The sequence below is a fragment of the Parambassis ranga genome, chromosome 24 (assembly GCF_900634625.1).
Source record: "Parambassis ranga chromosome 24, fParRan2.1, whole genome shotgun sequence".
Lineage (NCBI taxonomy): Eukaryota > Metazoa > Chordata > Actinopteri > Ambassidae > Parambassis > Parambassis ranga.
In genome coordinates, this window is record NC_041043.1 from 17,603,110 (window position 1) to 17,628,109 (window position 25,000).

Here is a 25,000-nt window from a genome sequence, read left to right on the forward strand (position 1 = left end):
GCCGTCAGGACAGGCGTCCGTGACGACAGGAAGACCTCAAAACTGCGAACATCTCCGTCAATCTCCAACAGCGGTTCCACGTCTTTAGTAGTTGGGATGTTCTTGGACACTCTGAGACAGAAAGCCCTGGTGAGCTGCTGTTTGATTGGTTCAGACAGTGTCTGGGTGTGACCTCTGACCTCTCGTAGATGGTTTTTTAGCGTGGCCTGGTCGGGAACGCCGTCGGTCTCCTCCAGGTACAGGATGAGCCAGGACGTCCTGTAGGGCCACTGCTCTGTCAGGTTGATCCACGACGCTAGGCGGTCCCAGTTAAAGCTGATCTGATTGGCTCTCAGCAGGCGGCCTGGTCACACCGACAGGAAGAGGCGGGGTTAATGAAAGCTTTGATGTGGTGTAGCTCGGTGGAGGTTTCTGTGTCACCTGTGACGGACACGATGTTGAGCAGCCTCCTCATGGTCTGCGGGCTGATGTCGCTGAACCAGTCCTCTGTCACCATCAGCTTCGTCAGGTCGAATGACATCTGACGCGTCACAGAGCGCTGCACCTGCCGCCGCCGGTAGGTGTCCTGCACACACAACGCAGGTCACATGACATTTCCATCTCACACACACAGACACACATGGAAACACACTCACCCGGCGGTTGAGCGTCGTCTTGCTACCAAACTTGGTTAACTCTCCCAGACTGTGCTGTGACAGCTTCCTGTCCAGCTCCTCATGCCACCCTGGTGACACACACACACACACACACACACACACTTTACATTTACAGCTTGAACCTAATTTATTCCACAGTCTGATCATATGTGCTGTTGTGGTTACCTTCAGCACTGGCGGTGTCTCCGTTGGCGGGCGCGGCGGTGCACATCTTCCTGGCGCTGGAGAGCCCCCTGCTGTTGAGGAAGACCGGCAGGTGAACGATGTTCCTCATGTAGTCGTGCCCGTTGATGTTGGAGTCTCTAAGGACGCTGTTCAGGTTCTGGTTGATGGCTTTGATGATGATGTGTGGGTCACTGGCAAAGATGGAGATGAAGGGGCCTTTGGAGAACAGAACCCGCACCTGCAGGCCACACACACACACACACACACACACACACACACACACACACACACACACACACACACACACGAAGGTCAGCATCATTATGAAACAGCTCTAATCTGATTGGAGCCTGGTGTGTGTCCTCACCGTGTCGAGCATCTGCAGGACTTTGTCCTGCTCACAGGAGTCCAGCCCATCGATGACCACAGCCAGCCTCGTCTGATGCTGTGTAAAGCTGTCGATGGTCTTCGCCATCCTCGCCATCAGCTCCACCTCGTTCTTAAGAACCTGAGACCAACCACAGACCAATCAGGAGACGGCTCAGATGTTTAGGTGAAACTGGCGAACCTTGAGCGCCCATCACCTTCATGAAGCCCTCGCTCTTCAGTTTGTGCATCCTGTTGGCGGCGCTGTGAAGCCTCTTCCTCTGGGAGTTCAGCACCGAGTCAGTCACCTGCCACCACGTCCTGCAGTTCAGCAGCAGCGCCAGACCCACCACGCTACCGATGGCGATCAGCACAGCGTTCACCATGCGGTTGTCTCTGTCCACCCTGAAGACGGCCAGCAGCGCCATGCCAGCCACCAGACAGACCAGCACCAGGACAAAGAGGACGAAGGACGGCACGCAGCATGTCCGCTTCCACTTCCTCTTACCTGCGAAGACACAGAAGAGAAGCTGCAGCGCTGTGTGTGTGTGCCTGCCCCCTGCTGGGGGTGGGGGGCACAGGAGGTGTTACCCTGCGTCTCCTCTGTCTTAAACACTCTGAACAGGCGCGTGGCGAGGAAGCCGAACTCTCGCTCGCAGGCGTCCGACAGCGTCGCAATCATCTCAGCCATGGACGTCTCTCCTCCGACGCTGGACAAGCGGTTATAGTCTGTGAACAAGAACCTGCAGGAGACATGTCACATGAGATAGTGTCCACCTGTGATGTCACAAGTTCCTCCTGAGCCTGTCCTGCGAGGCGTTACCTGACAGGCAGCGCGCGGGTGCTCTGCTCCGGCAGCTCCGGTGGGTTGACGAACATCAGCTTCAGCAGCAGCTCCAGATACCCGATGTGACGTGCTAGACGGGTGCTAAGCAGCCACGCCCATGTCCAGCTGTCACCCTCCCGACGGCCGCCAAAGTACACCACCACTGTGGGGCACACGGCGTTATTTACAGAGCACAGGAGCTGGAGCCAGGTCACCACGGCAAACTTACCGAAGAAGAGATAGAGCAGGGCCAGCAGGCTGAGGGACACCGCCATGGCGAGCTTGGGGTCGACAGTGAAGCCGAGGATGATGGCGACGGACCCGCAGAGCAGCAGAGACAGAAAGACGACGAGCCAGGAGAACTGGAACAACGGCTCGATCTGCTGCCCAGCAAATGTCTTCATCTCATCTGAGGAGGAGGAGGAGGAGGAGGAGGGTTTACTGTGAGTGTGTGTGTGTGTGTGTGTGAGTGAGTGAGTGTGTGTGAGTGTGAGTGTGAGTGAGTGTGAGTGTGTGTGTCTGTGTGAGTGTGTGTGTCTGTGTGTGTGTGTGTCTGTGTGAGTGTGTGTATGAGTGTGTGTGTGTGACTGTGAGTGTGTGAGTGTGTGTGTGTGTGTGTGTGTGTGTGTGTGTGTGTGTGTGTGTGTGTGTGTGTGTCTGAGTGTGTGTGTCTGAGTGTGTGTGTCTGTGTGAGTGTGAGTCTGTGTGTGTGAGTGTGTGTCTGTGTGTGTGTGTGAGTGTGTGTGTGTGTGTGTGTGTGTGAGTGTGAGTGTGTGTGTCTGTGTGTCTGTGTGTGAGAGTGTGTGTGTGAGTGTGTGTGTCTGTGTGTGTGTGAGTGTGTGTGTCTGTGTGTGTGAGTGTGTGTCTGTGTGTGTCTGTGTGTGTGTGTGAGTGTGTGTGTCTGTGTGTGTCTGTGTGTGTGTCTGTGTGTGTGTGTGTGGAAGGACTCACCCTCCAGCTTTTTAAGTAGGAAGGACTTGCCGCTGCCCCACTGAGCGTACAGACCCACGCAGATGGGCGGCTGCATGGTGGGCTCGCTCAGGATGTCAGCGAGCGCAGAGCTGTAGAGGTCGTAACCCAACATGTCTCCATCTGTCTCTGTGGGGGACAGGTGACCTGTGGGGAGACGCAGTGACGCACAGGTGTTTATCAACATCAGTGAGCAGCAGCGGTTACGACACAAAGAGCGGACATACGAGCTCCAAAGATCTGTGTGAGGATGCTCTTCTGGTGGCTGCAGTCGATGTTGTATGGCGTCTCTCCAGCCTTGTTGGGTCGGTACAGCAGGCGGCCATCTTTGGGGTTTCTGAGGAGGAGCTCGGCCAGGCGGCGGCTCCGGCCCCGGATGGCGATGTGGAGGGGAGTGTCCCCTTTCTGGAAACAGAGGAGAGGTGAGGAGGACAGAATGTATGAGGAGCACCGCAGACTTTATTCTGAAAGGACAAACGCTGGTGTCTTCCTGGCGCCCACCTTGTCCACAGCGGACACTTTGGCTCCTTTGTCCAGCAGGAGCTCCACAATCTCGATGCTTCTCATCTTGGTGGCTTTGATCAGAGGCGTCTCTCCGTCCTGAAACACACTCTGCCTTTATCCACTTCACACACTCTCAGGTCTGCTGTGTGCTTACAGCTAGCTCCACATGCTAACTATGTTATAAGTGAATCAAGTGTGTGTGTGTCATAGGACTGTGGAGTGTGTGTCAGGTGTGAGGTCTCACCTTGGTGCAGGTCTCAGTGTCTGGGCTGCACTGCAGGATGTCTCTCACCATGGTGGCGTTTCCTTTCTCCACGGCCCAGTACAGCGCTGTCTTATTCTCCTGGAAACACACGGGGCGACACATTACATCGGCCAGCTCTGCCGGAGTGTGTGTGTGTGTGTGTGTGTGTGTGTGTGTGTGCGCTCACCTGTCCTCTGATGTCGATGTCGGCATATTTGTGCAGCAGAGCTCTGACGATCTCCACGTGCCCTCCCCTCACCGCTCCGATCAGCACCGTGTCGCCGCTCTGTGACACACAGGAAGCTGTCAGGTCACATGATCACCGTTAACTACCCACATCACAGAAGGCGGCATCTCACCCGGTCTGGGATGTTGACGTACGTCCCCGCGTCCAGCAGGTCCTGGACAATCTCAGTGTATCCTTCCTTGGCAGCGATCATCAGCGCCGTGTTCCCATCTTTATCGGTCATGTTGACGTTGGGGTTTCTCTTCAGCAGCTCCTTCACCACCTCCGTGTAGCCGCCCTTCACCGCCACAATCAGCGCCGTCATTGAGTTCTGAGGACGCAGACAGATGCGGGGTCAGGTCACCTTTGTTCTGCATGCAGTCTAGTACTAAGGGTGTACAAGCGTGGTCGTACCGCCCCCTCCTGGTCAACATCAGCGCCGTTCTCCAGCAGGTGCATCACACAGTCAAAGTGTCCTTTCCTGGCTGCCCAGATCAGAGGAGTCGTTCCATACTGTCACACACACACACACACACACACAGCTCATTGAGTTCAGAGGTCTGATTTCTGCGTCTTGTGTGTCTGTGTGCAGTGTGTGTTTCTCACCTTGTCAGAACAGTTGACTTTAGCTTCATTTTGCAGCAGCAGCTTGACAATGTCGGCATGTCCGCGTCCTGCGGCCCAGATGATGGGATACACGCTGTACTGCTGTTGGAGGAGGAGCTTCAGTGACATCACTACAACTCGTGTGTGTGTGTGTGTCTGTGTGTGTCTGTGTGCTGGGGGTACCTGGCCTGTGGTGTTGGGGTTGGCTCCATGCTCCAGCAGCACCTTGGTGACCTCCACACGACCTTTATAAGCTGCCCACGTCAGAGCTGTCCAGCCGCCCTGACACACACACACATTTATATCAGTTACACTCAGGTTCTTAATGTGTTCTTTCAGTGATGGCCAGTCTGACTACGTTTCCCATGAGCCTTTGCACACCATGTCTCTGTGCTCGATGTAGGCACTGTTCTCCAGTAGCTCCTTCACCACGTCCACGTGTCCTTCCTTCGCCGCGGAGATCAGAGCTGACCAGCAGTCCTGCGCAGTGGTAGAGACAGGGTTACCATGGAAACAAGAGTACTTCTCCTAGCAACCACAGCACCCATGGCCTGAACCGAATCAGGATAACTACAATGACACCGGCTTGTGTCACTGAAGGAGCACTTGTTTTGCTCACCACATCGTCCAGGTTGACGTTGGCTCCCTGCCTGATGAGCTCCTGGACGATCTCCAGACTGCCCTGCTCCGCCGCCAGCATCAGGGGGGTCTGACCGTTCTGAAAGCAGACAGACACACCCACAGCTCAGCAGCAGCACGGTAGGACAGGGCGGACGAGGGGATGTTTATGTTTACATACGTCGCTACGTCCGTCCACTTCCTTGAAGCGGTCCAGGTGAGCTTTCAGCGCTGTCAGGTTTTCCTCCTCTACGTAGCTGAACAGGTTCTGGATGGCCAGAGTGGTCATCTTGATGGACGTAGTAGTGTCCATTTCTCCAATCTCTCACTGCGCCTCCTACAGGCAGAACACAGGAAACAGAGCATGTTGTGTATAGACAGCTGCACAGTGACACATGTGGCGTCTGTAGTTCCCTCAGGGACAATGAGCTATTCACCTGTCCTCTGGCGCCCCCCACAGGAGGCCAGGGAAGAGCATCAGCACTTCATTTAAGCTAAAACACTCTGAGGCCTTTTACAAACCTGTGAATGCATCATGTATTCATTTATGTTGGCAGAATATTATTCACATGCTCAAAGCTGCCACAGAGCTGCAGCTGTAAAACTCCAGGAGCTTCTGCTGCAGTTTGTAATGACCTGAGCGGCCTCTGGGGGGCACTAACGAGCCATTCAGCCTCAGGCCAGCTCACACGCTTTGCTGACATGCTTTCACTGAGGAGTCAGGTTACACTGTCACCATGGAAACTGAGATCCTGCTGCCATCGCCATGACGACAGCCTCCACATCAAACAGCTGTGTGACACGGACAGAGCAGTCTGCAGCCAGACCATCATCATCATCATCATCATCACAGGGACACGATCACCTGTTAACACACGCATGTTCTTCAATAATGCAACGATTATGATGTTTTTCTTGCCTCCTTTAAAAAGATAAAATCCTCTAACACAGGATTAATAATCAGTCTATCAGACTCAGAGCTCCTTCATGGGTTTAGACAGAGTCTTTGAACAGTAACCCTCACTGACCTCCAGCCTGAGTCTACAGACACTGATCAGCAGCTTCACATGGGGGGTGATGGACAGTCCCCTGTTCATGGCGTGCTCACCGAGCTGTGTCTAACAACATGTAATAACAACATGTAATAACAACAGTAACATGTCACACATGCGCTGTGAAGAGTCGGCGGGCCACGCCCTGTCTGTTATTACCGTAGACACCGACATATAACGGGGATACTGACGGTGCTAAGCACCGACAGGCTGCGCGGTGCGCCGGTAATAACGCCGTTATTACACTGCGGTAACCTGAATAACCTTCACGCTGTCACACGTTCACTCATCCACCGCCTGCAGCCGGCAACACGTCGTCACATTAACCCACATTAACCCACATTAACCCTCCATTAACTGCTCAAACATCAAATAATACGGTGGTTTTTATCAGGTGTCAAACATGAATCGATAGACAGGAAGGGATGCTGCCAGCGGAGGACAGAGATGTTACCGTCAGAGAAGAATCCAATCCGGCTCTATCGGTCCGGGCTCCGGGTGGGTGTCGGTGCCGGGTACGGGTGCGTCTGCTCGGCCTGTGTTGGGGTGGCAGCCTGCGATCACTCTCCATCCAGGACAACAGCAGCCATTTTGATCAGAACAACAAGAGATGCAGGGACAGCCAATCACAGAGCCGCGTCAAGCGCGCCAAAAGCAGGCGACCACTTCCGCTTTGAGCTGTCACAATAAAGGCCGTGCAGGGTCCGTTTCCGTCCAACAGAACTACACACACGTCCAGAGATAAACACAACAACACAACTCTTTCTGCTAATGACAGGAAATGGATCAGACTTCCGGTCAGACTGAGCTCTTTATCAGCACGTTTTCAGTCAGCAGCTAAACCAACACCACAAACAGTTAAACTGTCCAAACAATCCTTACCTGTGGTCTCTGTGGTCAGAGGCTCCTGGCTCGACTGATCCGTCGGCAGTTTTACATCAGCAATAAATATAATGAGTTATCATTCGGCCTGGTTCATTATCAGTCTGTGAGGGGTTAAAGTACAGCGACATGTGTCCATATTAACCCCCCAGCTCACAGACACACAGCAGCCGGCAGTGTCAGAAAAAGGTTTATTCACATCAGAAAACAGACTGACTCATGGAGTACACACAACACGGAGACACAAACACACACAGACACGTGCAGAGACACACAAACAACCTCACTAAAGAAACCACAGAGGTCCAGAGGTCAAGCCCCGCCCCTTCAGGAGGAGAGCAGCCCCGCCCCTTCAGGAGGAGAGCAGCCCCGCCCCTTCAGGAGGAGAGCAGCCCCGCCCCTTCAGGAGGAGAACACAGATCAGTCTCCTGTTATACTCTGGTTCTGGACACGCCTTAAATATGCTAAATTAGCAGCTGTGTGGGTGGGATTAGGATTGTACAGATTACTGAGCTGCTTCACGAACTGAACAAAAACCTGCAACTGTGTTATTCATAACGTGTCCACCTGAAGGTGGCAGGGATTATCTCTGTCCTCTTAGCTTAGCATTTGCTAACTTGAATGATTTTTATACAGTTAGCTTAGACATTCGCTAACCAGCTCTGAACCAACCCGAGCCAAACTGAAACACTAGCGGTACCAACACTGTTAGCCTTTTAGCTTCTGCAGCTAGCCCGACCCAATAAACCTCGTTAACTTCAAATCTGACCTGAAGCAACCGCATGACGGCTCACTTGGCTTGTTAGCTGCTGGCCAGTTTCCTAGCCTGTCGCTAATGCAAGCCAAAGATTTATATGAAGCTTTGCTATCAAGCAAACAGCGCCCCCTGTGGGCCAAAACAAGCACAATGTCAGATGTTAATACTGTTACAGGTGCAGATGTTAGCTTGGATTAGCAGCTGATGAAAACAAACAGAATGTGGATGAAGCTGCCTCCATGAACGGTGCAGGTGTGTGTTGTTGTTGTTGTGTGTTAATGTGTGTTAGTGTGTTGGTGTGTGTGTTGATGTGTGTTGTGTGTTGATGTGTGTTAGTGTGTTGATGTGTGTGTTGATGTGTGTGTTGTGTGTGTTAATGTGTGTTGTGTGTGTGTTGTTGTGTGTTGATGTGTGTTGTGTGTTGATATGTGTTTGTGTGTTGATGTGTGTGTTAGTGTGTTGTGTGTGTTGATGTGTGTTGTGTGTTGATGTGTGTGTTGATGTGTGTTATGTGTTGATGTGTGTTGTGTGTGTTGATGTGTGTGTTGTGTGTTGATGTGTGTGTTGATGTGTGTTAGTGTTGACGTGTGTGTTTGTGTGTGTTGTGTGTGTTAGTGTTGATGTTAGTGTGTTGTGTGTTGATGTGTGTGTTGATGTGTGTGTTAGTGTGTTGTGTGTGTTGATGTGTGTTGTGTGTTGATGTGTGTTGTGTGTTGATGTGTGTGTTAGTGTGTTGTGTGTGTGTTGATGTGTGTTGTGTGTTGATGTGTGTGTTAGTGTGTTGTGTGTGTGTTGATGTGTGTGTTGATGTGTGTTGTGTGTTGATGTGTGTGTTGATGTGTGTTGTGTGTTGATGTGTGTGTTAGTGTGTTGTGTGTGTGTTGATGTGTGTTGTGTGTTGATGTGTGTGTTAGTGTGTTGTGTGTGTGTGTGTTGATGTGTGTTGTGTGTTGATGTGTGTGTTAATGTGTTGATGTGTGTGTTGTGTGTTGATGTGTGTGTTGATGTGTGTGTTGTGTGTTGATGTGTGTGTTGATGTGTGTTGTGTGTTGATGTGTGTGTTAGTGTGTTGTGTGTGTGTTGATGTGTGTTGTGTGTTGATGTGTGTGTTAATGTGTTGATGTGTGTGTTGTGTGTTGATGTGTGTGTTGATGTGTGTGTTGTGTGTTGATGTGTGTGTTGATGTGTGTTGTGTGTTGATGTGTGTGTTTGGCAGTTATCTGATCACACTCAGCGCTGCAGGGAAGGAAATGACAGAAATAACAAAGAACTACAAACGTGACGCCATGTTCACATCCACAGGCCGTTCCCTCGGGAACCACAGTTCTCTAGTAGAAATGTACAAAACAAACAGGAAGTGACGGCGTCTGATGATTATTGGCACTTTCTCCAGAACAAACACTGATGTCACCTGCTCGTCATGTGTTCACCCCGTTTCCTTCCAGTTCTTCTGACCAGAGAAAAAGGCATCAGGTCAACACTCTGCAGGCGGCCATGACAGTTCAGGGACACACACAGCTGCTATATGAACAGACATTTTTAAAGAGCGGGCCGCCTGCCGTCACATCGTTCTGTGACCGCCGGGCCGGCAGGAAGTTCCCCATGACAGCTCGCCGCCTCAACGCACACATGTTTATGGAAATATGATGCACGTGAAAATTCTCTGCCCTCTGTCTCATGAGCTCTTTTCCTTCTGGCTGCAGCTGCTGTCTGTGGCCTCTGGGCGGCGCCGCCGGGTTGGCTCCTGCAGGACGCCCCGTTGCTGGTCTTTGAGGCGGAGATGTCTCGGTTTGACGGGTAACGCCATGGCCAGCAGGGCGCAGCCAATATGGAGGCTGAAGTACCAGGACCTGCAAAGGAGGGTCCTCAGTCACGAACACGCTCTGACCAAAGAAAACTCAGTGCCGACGGACTGACCTGTAGAACTTCAGAGACGGACCCACAGACAGCAGGACGAAAGGGACCACGGTGTAGCAGATGGCGATCTGCGTGGCCACCCACGTGATGACATCATAGACCAGTTTGTGGCTGGATGACTGCAGGAAGTACGGCCGGATGTTGTGTCTAACCTGAAACGACAAGGTGTTTGCTCTGATAGCTGCTGAGGGTTCATGTTTTCAGAAGACCGGACCGAAGAGGCCTCGCTTCAACCCAAGAGTACACTTAGCATCATGTTAGCCAAACTGTGGCTGCTAGCATAAACAGAGCTCAGCTCAGAGCGTTATCAGCCTACAGATGATTTATTACAGCGAAGAGGACATCAGTCAGCGAGAGTAACAACTCTCCAGGTTTAATGGAATAAGGAATAAAAAGCTAGCAGCTAACAGGTTTAATAAGTGATCAGTTAGCATCTGTGCTAACACCTGTTAGCTTACCGCGCGGGCAGCCAGCGTGATGACGATGCCGGTCAGGAAGGTGAGGTAGTACCCCGGATAGGCTCCGTGCCACATGGCTGACAGGATGAAGGTCGCTGCTGTCGGGTGGTAGGGACATCGCTCATAACACACCCTGTCAGACAGAGGTCAGAGGTCACAGCAGGCTTTACACACAGCAGGTTACAGGGGCCAGAGAACTGACCTTTTGAGCCAGTGCGCTGTTTGAATGTTCCAGTTGTCCAAGAACACTTTGAAGCTGGTGGCAAACTGGAGCAAAGAGAGAGGATCAGACCGGGTCAGACAGACAGCAGCAACACACACACTGAACACGCCTGACCTCGATGTTCAGGATCCTCAGGTTGGAAATCAGGTCCCAGCGGGGGGCGCCGTCACTGTCATAGCCGTTGAAGCCAAAGCCGGCGGCGTTGTTGATGGCGTCAGCTGTCAGACGGGCGAAAAGGAGGCGTTACAACACAGATCTGTGACGGACTCAGGGAGCAAGGAGACGGGAAATAAAGAGGGTTCAGTCCCACCAAGGGTCCAGACGAAGTAGTACTTGGGTCTGGTGGTCACCATGGACAGGTACAGGTACACCACCTGAGCATAGAGCGGCGTGTTGGCTATGAAGTCATCATCAATGTTTCGCTCCACGGGGAAAACCTTACACACCGACAGGAAGACCAGGAGGCAGAAGAAGGAGGTGGCCACCTTACGCACGACCTCCACCTGAGGACACACAGCATGTTCCTCTAAACATCACACAGGGTCGCCACAGCGCCCTCTGCTGGTCAGAATGACTATTATGGGAGAAACACTGTGATGTCACTCCACTGTGATGGAGAAGGACGACCCTGAACCTACCCCCACCTCACCCACAGACAGCTCATGTGACCTACGTTTGGCGAGGGCTCGCTCTGCCTCAGTCCGGACTTCCTGTCAGGTTCCTGGTCTCTGTGGCGACGCGGTTCTCCCTCAATGAAGGCGATGTAGTCGTTGTAGGAGCAGGTGGGGCCGGCCAGGATCCCCATGAAGTTACAGTTGTAGCTGAAGAACTCCAGCAGGCTGGGCATCCTCCTACACACACAGACACACACAGAGACACACAGAAACACACACAGAGACACAGAGACACACACAGAGACACACACAGACACACACAGAGACACAGACACACACAGAGACACACAGACACACACACAGACACACACAGAGACACACACAGAGACACACACAGAGACACACACAGACACACACAGAGACACACACAGACACACACACAGACACACACAGAGACACACACAGAGACACACACAGAGACACACACAGACACACACAGAGACACAGAGACACACAGAGACACACACAGAGACACAGAGACACACACAGAGACACACACAGACACACACAGAGACACAGAGACACACACAGAGACACAGAGACACACACAGACACACACAGAGACACACACAGACACACACAGAGACACACACAGACACACACAGAGACACAGACACACACAGAGACACAGAGACACACAGAGACACACACAGAGACACACACAGACACACACAGAGACACACACAGACACACACACAGAGACACACACAGAGACACACAGAGACACACAGAGACACACACAGAGACACAGAGACACACAGAGACTCACACAGAGACACACAGAGACACACAGACACACACACAGACACACAGAGACACACACAGAGACACACAGCAGAGACACACACACAGAGACACACACAGAGACACACAGCAGAGACACAGACACACACAGAGACACACAGAGACACACAGACACACACACAGTCACACACACAGACACACAGACACACACACAGAGACACACAGAGACACACAGCAGAGACACACAGACACACACACAGACACACACAGAGACACACACACACAGACACACACAGAGACACACACAGACACACACAGAGACACAGAGACACACAGAGACACACACAGAGACACACACAGACACACACAGAGACACAGAGACACACACAGACACACACAGAGACACACACAGACACACACAGAGACACAGACACACAGAGACACAGAGACACACAGAGACACACACAGAGACACACAGAGACACACACAGAGACACACACAGAGACACACACACAGACACACAGAGACACACAGAGACACACAGCAGAGACAGAGACACACACAGACACACAGAGAGACACAGAGACACACAGACACACACACAGAGGTTGTTGGTGTCCATATTCAGGGCCTAGTCGTCCTAAAGGCAGCTGTCCACAGGTGTGTCCTTGCAGACCTCCGTGTCTGACCTGTGGATAACTTCCTGTTTGTGGTGACAGGCTGCTCCCGTCATCGGAGCACAATGAATCCTGGGATATGTTCCAGATGTGAGGAGGAGGTGACCCTACCTGATGGCCAGGATCTTCTGTCCAGCCGTCAGATGTTCCTCCTTGCGAGCCATCCCTGTCAGAGAAACAGACGCCGGTCAGCTGCGGGTCAGACTGCTAGCGCGCAGCAGCTAATCGTGGGTCTTACCGTCGTGGATCTCAAAAGCCAGGCTGGTGATTTTCTGTGTGATCACCATCATGGGCCTGCAGAGAGGACAGAGACGAGTCAGAGACAGTGACGAGCGTCCTCCTGTGTGAGGTCAGCGTGAGGAGGCGTTACCCTGTGAAGTCAGCCGAGTACATGCCGTAGTCGAACACGTAGACGCGGGTGATCTGACACAGACTCAGATAGCTGAGCGCCACCAGGAGGCTGTACCTGGAACAGCACACACACAGAGCATCCAGCAGACGAAACTCAACACACTCAAAGACCCACTGAGCGCGCTCACTTGTGCATGTGTTCCACTCCAGTCAGGATCATGACGCCGTAGGTGAGTCCACTCTGAACCAGGAAGTGAAGAGCGTACCTGAAACACAGAGACCCACACAGTCAGCCCGGCTGTCCCGAGCTGTCCTCTGTCCCAACATGTCCCCGACATCCTGCAGCCTGTCCCATTGTGACGGTGCTCACTGAGCTGTTTTAAAGGTCTCGGTCCAGGTTAGTGTCCTGGTGTCTTACCAGCCGAAGCAGAACAGGGCAAAGTACAGTCCCAGCACCGTGGCAACCACGTGTCTGATGAAGGGGCTGGTTCTACTGGGATGGAGGAAGAGACGGAACCAGAAGGCCGAGACCAGCGCACACAGCTGACACACCACGAAGTTCACCTGCAGGCACCACAGAGGGACAAAAGACCAGGTGAGTCTGAAACAAAGATCAGAAGACAAAGAGAGAGACAGGAAACAAAACCAGAGACACGAGACAGAACCACAAAACAAAACCACAAAACAACCACAAAGAGACACGAGACAAAACCAGAGAACGAGACAAAACCAGAGACACGAGACAAAACCAGAGACACGAGACAAAACCACAAAACAAAACCACAAAACAACCACAAAGAGACACGAAACAACAACAACCAAAGAGACACGAGTCTCAGAGTGTGTAGTGTTGCGTTCAGCAGCAGGTGTTGTGGCTGTAAACCGAGGCTGTGTTGACGTGTCGGTCATGAATAATGGACGTTGTGTAAACTGAGCGATTACAGTCGGACGCTCAGAAGACAAACTGCTCAGATGGAGCTGCGACTGATGGAGGAAGCCGTGGAGGGTCCTGACCTGATTTACATGCACTTACTCATACCACCACAAGAGGGCGCACAGCTGCGTGAACATTTCGACCACAGCTGCAGTTTTTTCAGTGAACCTCACAGTGTTCTGCCGACCCTTTGGAGGGCCGCGGCCCTCGGGTTGGGAACCACGCCTGAACTCCCCGCCTGGGGCAGGAGGGAGGCTGGTCGTGGAGGGTTGTGTTCACTGGGAAAGCAGAGTCACGCTCTCACTCAGATGTGTGATTAATATTGATCAGCGGCTATCACATGATTGATCCTCTTCCTCAGTGATGAAGGACCTCTGTCCACGGGCTGATTGATCCGTGGCGCTCCGATCGTGCACACACACACACTCATTAGGCAGCCTCCCCCCAGGCCTCCGTCCGCCGCCAGACACAGGCTCCATCAGCCGCCCTCTTTATTCCTCGCGCCGCCGTTTTCCGTGCACGCTCCGGCCGCACGGCTCGCGTTCACCGCCTCGTACCGGAGACCCAGCGGCCGGTCCCGCCCCGGACCTCCGTAGCAGCCGCGGCTCGGCCCGGGCTGATGTGGGGATTGGGTCTTACCTGGTCCAGCGGCAGGTCGGTCATCTCGCTGACGGGCTGCAGCAGGCTGGAGCCAGTGCAGGCCGTGGAGCGGGCGTCTTCGTCGGCCATGGCTCCGTGTCTGCGGCCGGGTCTGCTGCTTCTGTGTCGGGCTGCAGCAGCTCAGAGGCTCCGTGATCCACCGGCACTCTGTGCGTCTGCCTGCGCGTCCTCTTCTTCCTGTTTCTCCTCCTCCTCCTCTGTCTGCCTCCCCCTCCTCCCCTCCTCCCCTCCTCAGGTCCCCCCGAGTCTTTTATTCTGTCTCTTCATTCGGTCCTTTCTTCTCCTTCCTCCTCATGTCTCCCTCTCCTCCTCCTCCTCCTGTCCTCCCCACTCCCTTTGTTCTCCGTCCCCTCTCTTTTCATTCATACTGTCACCCCCCCCTCCTCCTCTTCCTCCCCCCCCCCCCCCCTCCTCCTCTTCCTCCTCCTCCCCCCCCCCCCTCCCCCTCCTCCTCCCCCCCCTCCTCCCCCTCCTCCTCTTCCTCCTCCTCTTCCTCCTCCTCCTCCTCCTCCTCCTCCTCTTCCCCCTCCTCCCCCTCCTCCTCCTCCTCCTCCCCCTCCTCCTCCTCCTCCTCTTCCTCCTCCTCCTCCTCCTCCTCCTCTTCATCATTAACCCCTCTAAAGTAAAACACTTTTCTATTTAACTCAAACACGCTGTTTCTACATCCTGGTCTTTACTCCCCCACCTGTGGTTAAGTGTCATAATGCCATGCAGAGACCAATCAGCTGCGGAGGATCAACTTCCGGGTGGAGGCTGATTAAAGCTGAATCATTAAACCTGTACAGTGCGGTCCTTCAGGCCCCCTGTCGCCTGCAGTTCCACGGTCCGCCTCTATAGGGGGCGCTGACAACCACGCACACCCTCCGAGGAAGCCAAACAGAAAGCGGAAGTTAGGCGTTTGTTTTGGTCTGTTGTCCTGACAGCAACAATTAGCTTAGCCTCAGTCAAACATGTCGGCAGCAGAGGACGACACGGAGCTGCGGGACCTGCTGATCCAGAACCTGGAGAACAGCGGAGTCCTCAACAAGCTCAAGGTCCCGCAGAAGCAAACTTTAGAATATGTTCTGCCCCGCCGGGCCGCCGGCAGCTATGCTAGGCTAAAGCTAGCGCTGCTCTTAGCCGCTACATGAGCTGAAGGGTTTTACAGGTTTTACTGTAACTGTTTGATATAAAGTTAGACTAACGACCAGCCGGTTCGACCCAGCTGCACCTGAAGTAGACACAACAACCTGAAGTAGTTATTTAGCACACAGCCGCCCAAAGCGTGCAGTTTGTGCCCCGCTGCCCGGCCCCGTGCAGCGGTGGCGCTGTTGTGTCTCCGTGTTGTGAAGCTGTGTTTGTGTCTTCTGCAGGCAGAGATGCGGGCGGCAGTCTTTCTGGCCATGGAGGAGCAGGGCAGGCAGGAGGTGCTTCTGATGTGTTGATAAGTGATCGTGGTGCAGGCTGGGAACTTGTGTGAAGCTAATGTTGACGTCTGTCCTCCTCAGAACAAAACTCCACTGGTCAACGAGAACTTGAAGAAATGCCTCAACACCACAGACGGTCAGTTCTTCTCTTAATGACACAGTGATGCAGGCAGGTGTTCATGAGCTGCAGGAACACCTGTCACCACAGGGGGGCGCTGCCTGCCTGCTCTCCTTCAGTCTGACAGCTCAGTGGTTCAGTGTGGTGGGGCGTGTGTCCTGAGGCTACACCTGAGGTGATCTTGTGTCCCCTGCAGGTCGTCTGGTGGCCAGTCTGATGGTGGACTTCCTGCAGGTCTTTAACCTGGACTTCACCCTCGCTGTCTTCCAGCCAGAGATCAACACGGTGAGTTTGCAGGCAGCTCTGTTGTCTTTCTGTGCAGCCTGTTCCAAATGAAACCTCTTAGCTGGAGCTCTGATTAAAAACCTCCAGGTGGATCTGAAGCTCCTGAGGGTCTCTGCGGCCTCAGGCCTGGAGCAGTGGGACCCGGGCTGTCTGACAGTGCTGACAGTGCTGTGTGTAGCTCTGTGTGTGTCTGATGAGGTGACACTGCGTCATGGAGACGCTGCCTCAGTGTTTTTGTGGTTTGTGGCTGTGAAATTCTGAGTGTGGTGGTTTCTGATCTCTCACACACACAGAGTTCTGATAAATAATCAATACTGTGTCTGATGAAACTAAACTAAAATAAAGACCTGAGCTCCTTTGACTGCTGTTCGTTCTGATCCGAGTCTGACTGACATCAGCAGGTTTGATGAAAATGGCTCAGAGCAGACGAAGGGTTGAGTCCTGGGTGAAACCTGTGAGACGGTGTGAGTCTGTGGTCACCCCGGGTGTCTCACCTCAGACCTGACTCACTGCTGTGTTTGAGGCCTGTCCCACACGCAGTGGGGAACAGAGTCACAGCCGACTGTGGCTTGTGTGTTTGCAGCTGAGCGGCCTGGACAGTCGGGACCAGGTCTGCACGGAGCTCGGCCTGTCTGACTCAGACCTGAACCAGAACTCTGCACTGCTGCTGGAGCTCGTCAGGAGAGGACGACACAGAGACAAACCTGCTGCCCCCTCTGAGGTGAGCCTGTCCCGGCCTGTCCTGTCTGACAGCTGTTAGTGTGTCTGTGATTCAGATGGTTTCTCTGCTCTGCTGTCTGTGTGTGGACAGGGAGACACCCGAGCACACACCCCCCAGGGGAGCTCTGTGTGTGACAGTGTGTGTGTCTGTGTGTGTGACAGTGTGTGTGTCTGTGTGTGACAGTGTGTGTGTCTGTGTGTGTGACAGTGTGTGTATCTCTGTGTGACGGTCTGTGTGACAGTGTGTGTGTGACAGTGTGTGTGACAGTGTGTGTGTCTCTGTGTGACAGTGTGTGTGTCTGTGTGTGTGACAGTGTGTGTGACAGTGTGTGTATCTCTGTGTGACGGTCTGTGTGACAGTGTGTGTGACAGTGTGTGTGACTGTGTGTGTGACAGTGTGTGTGTCTCTGTGTGTGTGTCTGACAGTGTGTGTGTCTCTGTGTGACAGTGTGTGTGTGACAGTGTGTGTGACAGTGTGTGTGTCTCTGTGTGACAGTGTGTGTGTGACAGTGTGTGTGTGTCTCTGTGTGTGTCTGTGTGTGTGTGTGTCTCTGTGTGTGTCTGTGTGTGTGTGTTTCTGTGTGTGTCTATGTGTGTGTGGCCTGCTGTGTGACTGTGTGTGTGTGTTTCTGTGTGTGTCTGTGTGTGTGTGTGTCTCTGTGTGTGTGTGTCTCTGTGTGTGTGTGTCTCTGTGTGTCTGTGTCTCTGTGTGTGTCTCTGTGTGTGTGGCCTGCTGTATATCTGTGTCACCCTGTGTTGTGCTGTTAGTGTTGGTTTCCTGTTGATCTCGGTGTGTGTTGCTTTCTGCTGTCACAGCACACACTGCACACATTAGAAAGCTAATGCTAAGCTACGAGCAGCTGCACCTCTCCATGATGGCTGTCCCTCTTCTGTGATCCTTGCAGGAACCTTCTCCAAAACAGATCGCACTTGCCCGGAAGAAATTTGACCTTTATGACAAGGTGAGTGTATCTGTGCGTGATGTCATCGGCCTCTGACCAATCCCAGCCTGTGCTCACCCTGTGGGTGATTATCCTTGGTTTCTTCCTGTAGGGCCGGAGCGGCTCGCTGCCCAAAGAGGATCTGAAGAGCGTCTTCACTGAGCTGCTGCCCAGTCTGAGCAGGTGGGCTGTCCCGGTGCTGATCTTCGTCCGTCAGTTGGTTGTGATGAGCTGGATGATGTCACTGTCTCTGTGTGCAGGAACATGTTGGAGAGGTTCATCGCTGATGAGCTCAGAGCTGCAGACAGAAGCGTCTCCAAAGGTACGCAGCACCTTTCACTCCTCAGCTGAGGCTCCGCCCATCTCTGACCTCTGCTCTGTGTGTGCTCGCAGCCGTGGACCTCCAGCTGTTCCTGGGGATGTACAGACGGCTCTTCAGTCAGTGCAGGAGCGTGGTGAGGTCATCAGCTGATCAGTGTGTAGAAGCCAGTGGTTAAACCCTCAGTCTGGATTTCTTTAATAAGAAGTCTGCCAGTAACATCTGGATGTCACTGATTGGTTGTAGAGCTGTAGTCAGTGTGAGCCTTTTTGTGCTTCAGGTTGTTGAGGAGTGTGATGCCAGTCCGTCTCCTGCAGAGAGAATCAGCTGTCCGCCCGTCAGCAAGGTACTTCCTCAGCCTGCTGTGTGTCCAGACGTCTGTTCACAAAGTCAAAAACTTTATTTACAAAGGTCTCAACCACAAAATAAACTGAACATGAGCATGTTAGCATGTTAGCTCAGAGACAGGTGTATTAAGCTAGTGTTAGCATGTTAGCTCAGAGACAGGTGTATTAAGCTAGTGTTAGCATGTTAGCGCAGAGACAGGTGTATTAAGCTAGTGTTAGCATGTTAGCGCAGAGACAGGTGTATTAAGCTAGTGTTAGCATGTTAGCGCAGAGACAGGTGTATTAAGCTAGTGTTAGCATGTTAGCTCAGAGTCAGGTGTATTAAGCTAGTGTTAGCATGTTAGCTCAGAGTCAGGTGTATTAAGCTAGTGTTAGCATGTTAGCTCAGAGACAGGTGTATTAAGCTAGTGTTAGCATGTTAGCTCAGGTATGTTTGCACAGCTCCGAGCTAATTAAAATTAAGATTGACTTTATTAATCCCTGTAGGGAAATTAAGCAATAAGTAATGCTAGCTTAGTGGCAGGTGTATAGACGTTTATGTTAGCATGTTAGCTCAGGTGTGCAGAGCTAATGTTAGCTGCTGTCCTGTCGTGCACAGATTCCCAGATATAAAGGCCACAGTCACAGAGGACAGAGTCAGACAGCAGCCAAGGTAACCACAGGAGGAGATCTGATGCTAATGCTAACGCTCACGGCGCCGCACTAACCCCGATGATCCGGCACTGATCTGATTGGATCATTGATCTGTCCATCACAGCCTAAAGTAGAAAACTTGATTACTTCACCTGTTTTCTGACGGTTACTCACCATTAGCCTAGCGGGAAGCTCTTTCCATGATGATTTGCAGTTTAACGGGGTGCGAGGCTAAACAGGAAGTGATGTCAGCTCTGACCTCTGTGCTGCACTCACACACTAACTCACCTGTCCGTTCCACCATCACCATCACACACAAAGTCTGCAGCTCATTTATACAGCAGGGAGGCACCTGTGTGTCTGTGTGTGACTGTGTGTCTGCCTGCCCCCCCCCTTGTCTCTCTGTCTGTCTGTCTGTGTGTGTCTGTCTGTCTCCTGTCTGTCCTTCTGTCTGTCTGTGTGTCCTTCTGTCTGTCTGTCTGTCTGTCTGCCTGTCCTCCTGTCTGTCCTCCTGTCTGTCTGTCTGTGTGTCCTTCTGTCTGTCTGCCTGCCCCCCCCCCCTGTATGTCTGTCTGTCTGTCTCCTGTGTGTCCTTCTGTCTGTCTGTCTGTCCTTCTGTCTGTCTGTCTGTCTGTCTCCTGTCTGTCCTTCTGTCTCTCTGTCTGTCTGCCCCCCCCCCTGTATGTCTGTCTGTCTGTCTCCTGTCTGTCCTTCTGTCTGTCTGTCTGTCTGTCTGTGTGTCCTTCTGTCTGTCTGTCTGTCCTTCTGTCTGTCTGTCTGTCTCCTGTCTGTCCTTCTGTCTGCCTGCCCCCCCCTGTCTGTCTGTCTGTCTGTGTGTCCTTCTGTCTGTCTGTCTGTCTCCTGTCTGTCCTTCTGTCTGTCTGTCTGCCTGCCCCCCCCCTGTATGTCTGTCTGTCTGTCTCCTGTCTGTCCTTCTGTCTGTCTGTCTGTCTGTCTGTGTGTCCTTCTGTCTGTCTGTCTGTCCTTCTGTCTGTCTGTCTGTCTCCTGTCTGTCCTTCTGTCTGCCTGCCCCCCCCTGTCTGTCTGTCTGTGTGTCCTTCTGTCTGTCTGTCTGTCCTTCTGTCTGCCTGCCCCCCCCCTGTCTGTCTGTCTGTCTGTGTGTCCTTCTGTCTGTCTGTCTGCCTGCCCCCCCCCCCTGTCTCTCTGTCTGTCTGTCTGTCCTTCTGTCTCTCTGTCTGTCTGCCCCCCCCCCCTGTCTGTCTGTCTGTGTGTCCTTCTGTCTGTCTGTCTGTCCTTCTGTCTGTCTGTCTGTCTCCTGTCTGTCCTTCTGTCTGCCTGCCCCCCCCTGTCTCTCTGTCTGTCTGCAGTCATTCGTGTTGATCTGATCAGAAGACGTGAGCCTCTCCCTGTTTTTGGGTCTGTGTTTTTTGAGGCTGAGCCGACCAGCGTTCAGTGTGACCTGCAGTGAGGAGCGCAGCAGCTGAGGGCTCAGCCTCACAGGTCTCGGAGCCCCTGGAGCTACTGTATGTGCTGAACCTGCTGTGTGTGTGTGTGTGTGTCAGGACCCTGAGCCAGCGCCCTCTGTAGGTAAAGGAGACTTCCAGCAGCAGACCTCCTCTGCTCTGAGACAGGAGCACCTGGACCTGGAGGGGGACGAGGACCCCGATGATGGAGACTCCTTCTTTGACGACCCGCTGCCCAAACCTCAGAAGACCTACGGCTGGTGAGGACCGCTGACCTTTGACCTGTAGCAGATTCCCTCCTCTGTACACAAAGAGTTAACACTGAGTCACATACAGCTGCAGCGTCAATCAAACTATTGATCCTAAATATATGATAATCCAATGTACTGACAGTACAACTCGAGGTTTATCAATCTACAAATATGAAACCAGTTAAAAATCAGAAATCATTTATAAATATAAATTAAATTTTCATGTTTTTAAAAAGGAATCAAAAACTTCAAACATCAAAATAATGGTTGAGTTCTATGGAAAATGAGTCATGGTGCTGTTACCACTGAAAGATATGAATCATGTGACCTGGAGAAATCCATTAATTCATTCAATCAGGGTGATTGATTGAAAACAGAACAAATAGTGTCTATTTATTTATTTATTTATTCTTGAATGTGTCCCATCTGTGGTAAATTGTAAGAAGTCAGACATGTGGGACTGCTTTGACGTGTCCTCCCTGGGGGACAGGGCTCCTCAGAGGGAGGGTCGGCGGCGCAGTGAGCACAGGACAAAATGTTCTGAGGGAGGAGACGAGTGTCAAAACTTCTTCTGGCTTTGAGTCCAGTGTTAGCTTGAAGACAAGCTTCAGTCCAAACTCCTCCCCTTTAAAACACAGCGCCGCCCAGAGCCCTGACTCCTTCTGTCTCATGTCCTTCACCATGTCCTCACACCTGAATGTGTCCTCCCTGTAACCTCCTGTCCTGCTCTCTGTCCTCCTTCACCTGTCCCCTCGCCTGTAGCGATGTCCCTCTGAAGGAGGAGAGGCCCTCTGTGTCCTTTGTTTCCCCGTTGAGGCGAGGCAGAAGCCTCAGCGAGTGAGTGTGCACGCCGTCCACTCAGACGAGTCCGCATGATGACGTCTCATTAACCAGCTGCAGCAGGCCGTTCACACACAGAGACTCCAGACAGTCTGTCTCTGTGTGTGAACCAGTCCTCTGAGGAGACTCTAGTGGAGCCTTAGGGACAGGAAGCAGGGGACACACAGCCAGGATCAGGTAGGAGACAGGAAGCCGTCCACAGTCAGACTGTCTCATTCAGGACACCTTTGAAGGACACGCCTCAGCATGTGGCCCTGATGGAGGCGTGTCCTTCAGACCGCCCTGTATCCCTCCTAGAAACCGCCACACTGTGAATCCTGGGATACACGCGCTGCTTCCTCCATCACCAGGCTGACGTCACACAGCCGGTGTCACTCACTGTATCCATGACGACACGTACCTTCATCACATCCACTCAGTGCCGTCGCCTCGTCCTAATGAGTGTTGTGACTGCTTGTGGATTTCCCAGAATGCAGCGGGTGTCACGCTGACCCGCGAGGCGTTCGGGCGCTGCTCAGCTGAGACTCTGTTTGACCTGGTCGTCAGACTGAGCAGTGTCCTCGCAGTGCTGAGAGCAGCGCCGGCCCGCCGGGATCTGACAGAGTCAGGTTCCAGTTTGCCGCCGGCTGCATGAACCTTTAGCGATGAGTGGGTCACAGTCCGCCGAGCAGCTCTCTGCACGGCGGCTTCAAACCCACAGAACTACAGGCTCCAGGCTGCACTCACGCTGTCTTTACTTCCTGTTTCATGTCTGCTCTCCTCTTCCTCCTCTTCCTCTCTCTGTCTCTCTGGTGTCAGCCTCTCTCTACTGGTTGGTGACTCAGAGGGCGAGCAGGACGACCCTCTCTCTGAGCTCAGGTGAGCGACAGGTGTCTGTCTGTGTGTGTTCGTGTGTCTGACCAGCAGGACAAACGTCAGACACATGGACACACTGATGGATGGTCGTAGCCATGGAGCAGTGTGTGCGTCTTCGTCTTTCCTGTGTGTGTGTGCTACAAATGCTTCCATGTTCACAGGAAGTCAGGGGCGTCTGGGGCCAGAGGGAGTCCACCGGGGTCGCTGTCTGAGAGCCCGAGACCAGGAGGAGGAGGAGGAGGAGGAGGAGGAGGAGGAGGAGGCACGTCGGAGCTGAGCCTCAGCAGGAACGGTCAGTGTGATGCTGATGGTTTCGTTCTCACTTTGTATAGAACCGACATCTGATGTTTGATGTGAAGGGTCTTGGACAGGGAAGGGGGGCGGTCCCTGTGATTGGACCGCAGCCTCTAAGCTGAGCTGTGTTTGTGTCCTGCAGGAGCGTCAGACTTCAGAGAGAAGGGCTTCAAGGGCCTGAGCGATAAGACTGGATCCCTGCATTTAGGTAGGCCTCCATGTGTCACCCGGCCTGTCCCTCAGACAGAACGTGTCCCTGGTCTTCAGGTCTGAGTCAGTCCTCTCTGTCAGTGTCTGTGGTTTAGAGGACAAAGGTCTCATTAGGGTTTCAGTCTGTGACAACGTTCAAACTTTGTTTCCACAGATGATGACGTGGAGTATGACGACGACTTCAACAGGTCAGTCTGCCGGTCTGAGACACAACACACCGAGCCCGGTCAGACCGCGTCTCACTGTGTGTGTCTGTGTGTGTTGCAGTCATCGGTCGGAGCTCTCTAAGAGTGATCTGAGTATCGGTGAGGAGATTGAGGAGGTCTCCATCGAGGGTCCTGACCGCAGTGAGAAGGTGAGACAAGACAAGACGAGACAAGACAGGATAAGACAAGATAAGACAAGATAAGATAAGACAGGATAAGACAAGACAAGACAAGACAAGACAGGATAAGACAAGACAGGATAAGACAAGACAAGACAGGATAAGACAAGACAGGATAAGACAAGACAAGACAAGACAAGACAGGATAAGACAGGATAAGACAAGACAAGACAGGATAAGACAAGACAAGACAAGACAAGACAAGACAGGATAATCCTTTATTAGTCCCCAACGGGGCAAATTCACCTGAACCTGCTGCTGTCTGTTGACTGAAGCTGCTGCTCGGTGTCTGTTGACTGTCTGTTGACTGTCTGTTGACTGTCTGTTGACTGTCTGTTGACTGTCTGTTGACCGTCTGTTGACTGTCTGTTGACTGAAGCTGCTGCTGTTTCCTGCAGTTTGATGAAAGCACTCAGGACCTGAGCGTGTCTCAGCTCAGCCAGAGCCACGGAGCCGACTACATGGAGGACGTGGCCTGAGCCTCCCATCATGCACCTCTGTGTCTTTATATTTAACTCTGTACAGTTTCAATGATCTAATAAACTGACTTGTGCGACACTGTGTGTGTCTGTGTGTGTCTGTGTGCAGTAACAGACAGTCTACTGTGTGACAACAACTCAGATCAATGAGCACACACACTGTGTGGACACGTAGCAGGAGACACACACACACACACACACACACACTTCATATCGAACATTAGACTGAACTTCCTGTTGTGTGTTCACAGCTCTGACAATAAAAGGCTTTCTACTCTATGCTGTTCTACTCTATTCTATTCTACTCTATGCTGTTCTCTTCTATTCTATTCTATGCTGTTCTCTTCTATTCTATTCGATGCTGTTCTCTTCTATTCTATTCTATGCTGTTCTCTTCTATTCTATTCTACTCTATGCTGTTCTACTCTATGCTGTTCTACTCTATTCTATTCTATGCTGTTCTATTCTATGCTGTTCTCTTCTATTCTATTCTATGCTGTTCTCTTCTACTCTGTTCTGTTCTGTCCTCTTCTCAGCGTCCTGTCAGCCACACTGACCCTCAGGCTGACTGCAGCATCCTCCAGCCCGATGAGACGAAGTGACGGCTGAATATCTGAATGTTTGAGTCCCAATCAGCGTAAACACTGAAGACACACAAAGAGGGGACTCTACACACAGACACACACAGGCCCACACAATCACAGAGGGACACACAATCACACAGAGACACACAATCACAGAGACACACAGAAACGCACCCTCACTCAGACACACTCACTCACACAGACGCTCACAGTTCCCTCTGCAGTGTGTCTCACAGCAGCTTCCACCCCGTCAGCACCTGTCGGCTCAGCCTGCTCAGCGGTGAGTTCTTTCTTCTCGTGTTTTGATAAATTGGGACTTTGCTGTTTTTTCCTCTGTGGCTTCTTATCTGTGATGTCGGGGCTCCTCGGGGTTGTGTGGGTCCGGGTGTGTGTGTGTAGC

At 52.5% G+C, this 25,000-nt stretch overlaps 4 protein-coding genes across 8 annotated transcripts in view; 2 read left to right on the forward strand and 2 right to left on the reverse strand.

The window, feature by feature from the left end:
* Nucleotides 1-6,910, reverse strand: part of kidins220b (kinase D-interacting substrate 220b) — a 12,783-nt gene extending 5,873 nt beyond the window's left edge. Inside the window, 24 exon segments of the mRNA XM_028396785.1 lie at nucleotides 1-111; nucleotides 180-196; nucleotides 198-343; nucleotides 421-565; nucleotides 636-724; nucleotides 822-1,059; nucleotides 1,189-1,329; nucleotides 1,406-1,695; nucleotides 1,779-1,930; nucleotides 2,011-2,176; nucleotides 2,243-2,422; nucleotides 2,965-3,129; nucleotides 3,210-3,387; nucleotides 3,484-3,582; nucleotides 3,731-3,829; nucleotides 3,918-4,016; nucleotides 4,090-4,287; nucleotides 4,371-4,469; nucleotides 4,563-4,664; nucleotides 4,746-4,844; nucleotides 4,944-5,042; nucleotides 5,182-5,280; nucleotides 5,362-5,517; nucleotides 6,687-6,910. The exon segment at nucleotides 1-111 is cut by the window's left edge and continues 68 nt beyond it. Of these exon segments, the coding sequence (XP_028252586.1) occupies nucleotides 1-111; nucleotides 180-196; nucleotides 198-343; nucleotides 421-565; nucleotides 636-724; nucleotides 822-1,059; nucleotides 1,189-1,329; nucleotides 1,406-1,695; nucleotides 1,779-1,930; nucleotides 2,011-2,176; nucleotides 2,243-2,422; nucleotides 2,965-3,129; nucleotides 3,210-3,387; nucleotides 3,484-3,582; nucleotides 3,731-3,829; nucleotides 3,918-4,016; nucleotides 4,090-4,287; nucleotides 4,371-4,469; nucleotides 4,563-4,664; nucleotides 4,746-4,844; nucleotides 4,944-5,042; nucleotides 5,182-5,280; nucleotides 5,362-5,493 (3,143 nt within the window). The 5' untranslated portion in view covers nucleotides 5,494-5,517; nucleotides 6,687-6,910.
* Nucleotides 6,911-8,969: 2,059 nt separating this feature from the next.
* Nucleotides 8,970-15,282, reverse strand: mboat2b (membrane bound O-acyltransferase domain containing 2b). 2 transcript variants are annotated; one of them, XM_028396855.1, is made up of 13 exons: nucleotides 15,195-15,282; nucleotides 13,334-13,479; nucleotides 13,104-13,181; nucleotides 12,935-13,030; nucleotides 12,803-12,858; nucleotides 12,676-12,730; nucleotides 11,143-11,320; nucleotides 10,780-10,972; nucleotides 10,584-10,687; nucleotides 10,449-10,513; nucleotides 10,247-10,379; nucleotides 9,789-9,940; nucleotides 8,970-9,721 (listed from the first exon to the last, which is right to left on the reverse strand). In XM_028396855.1, exons 3-13 carry the CDS (start codon nucleotides 13,133-13,135, stop codon nucleotides 9,547-9,549), a joined length of 1,239 nt encoding a protein of 412 aa, XP_028252656.1. In that variant the 5' UTR covers nucleotides 13,136-13,181; nucleotides 13,334-13,479; nucleotides 15,195-15,282; the 3' UTR covers nucleotides 8,970-9,546. The 2 variants fall into 2 exon arrangements, with proteins under 2 accessions (XP_028252656.1, XP_028252655.1); XM_028396854.1 differs by lacking the exon at nucleotides 15,195-15,282 and adding an exon at nucleotides 14,489-14,682.
* Nucleotides 15,283-15,402: 120 nt separating this feature from the next.
* Nucleotides 15,403-24,098, forward strand: cep43 (centrosomal protein 43). Of its 4 annotated transcripts, XM_028396861.1 has the most exons (19): nucleotides 15,403-15,543; nucleotides 15,862-15,915; nucleotides 15,997-16,051; nucleotides 16,230-16,318; nucleotides 16,902-17,039; nucleotides 17,130-17,152; nucleotides 17,940-18,000; nucleotides 18,092-18,162; nucleotides 18,240-18,301; nucleotides 18,373-18,434; nucleotides 18,579-18,644; nucleotides 19,244-19,297; nucleotides 20,802-20,962; nucleotides 22,592-22,651; nucleotides 22,810-22,940; nucleotides 23,085-23,150; nucleotides 23,307-23,340; nucleotides 23,420-23,507; nucleotides 23,936-24,098. In XM_028396861.1, the coding sequence occupies exons 1-19, from the start codon at nucleotides 15,460-15,462 to the stop codon at nucleotides 24,014-24,016; spliced, it is 1,440 nt and encodes a 479-aa protein (XP_028252662.1). In that variant the 5' UTR covers nucleotides 15,403-15,459; the 3' UTR covers nucleotides 24,017-24,098. The 4 variants fall into 4 exon arrangements, with proteins under 4 accessions (XP_028252662.1, XP_028252665.1, XP_028252664.1 ...); XM_028396864.1 differs by lacking the exon at nucleotides 22,592-22,651; XM_028396863.1 differs by lacking the exon at nucleotides 19,244-19,297.
* A 726-nt stretch (nucleotides 24,099-24,824) lies between these two features.
* The window catches only part of ccr6a (chemokine (C-C motif) receptor 6a), a 5,436-nt gene continuing 5,260 nt past the window's right edge, over nucleotides 24,825-25,000 (forward strand). Inside the window, exon 1 of the mRNA XM_028396882.1 lies at nucleotides 24,825-24,880. The gene's annotated coding sequence lies outside the window, so the exon portion shown is untranslated. The remainder of the gene's footprint in view (nucleotides 24,881-25,000) is intronic.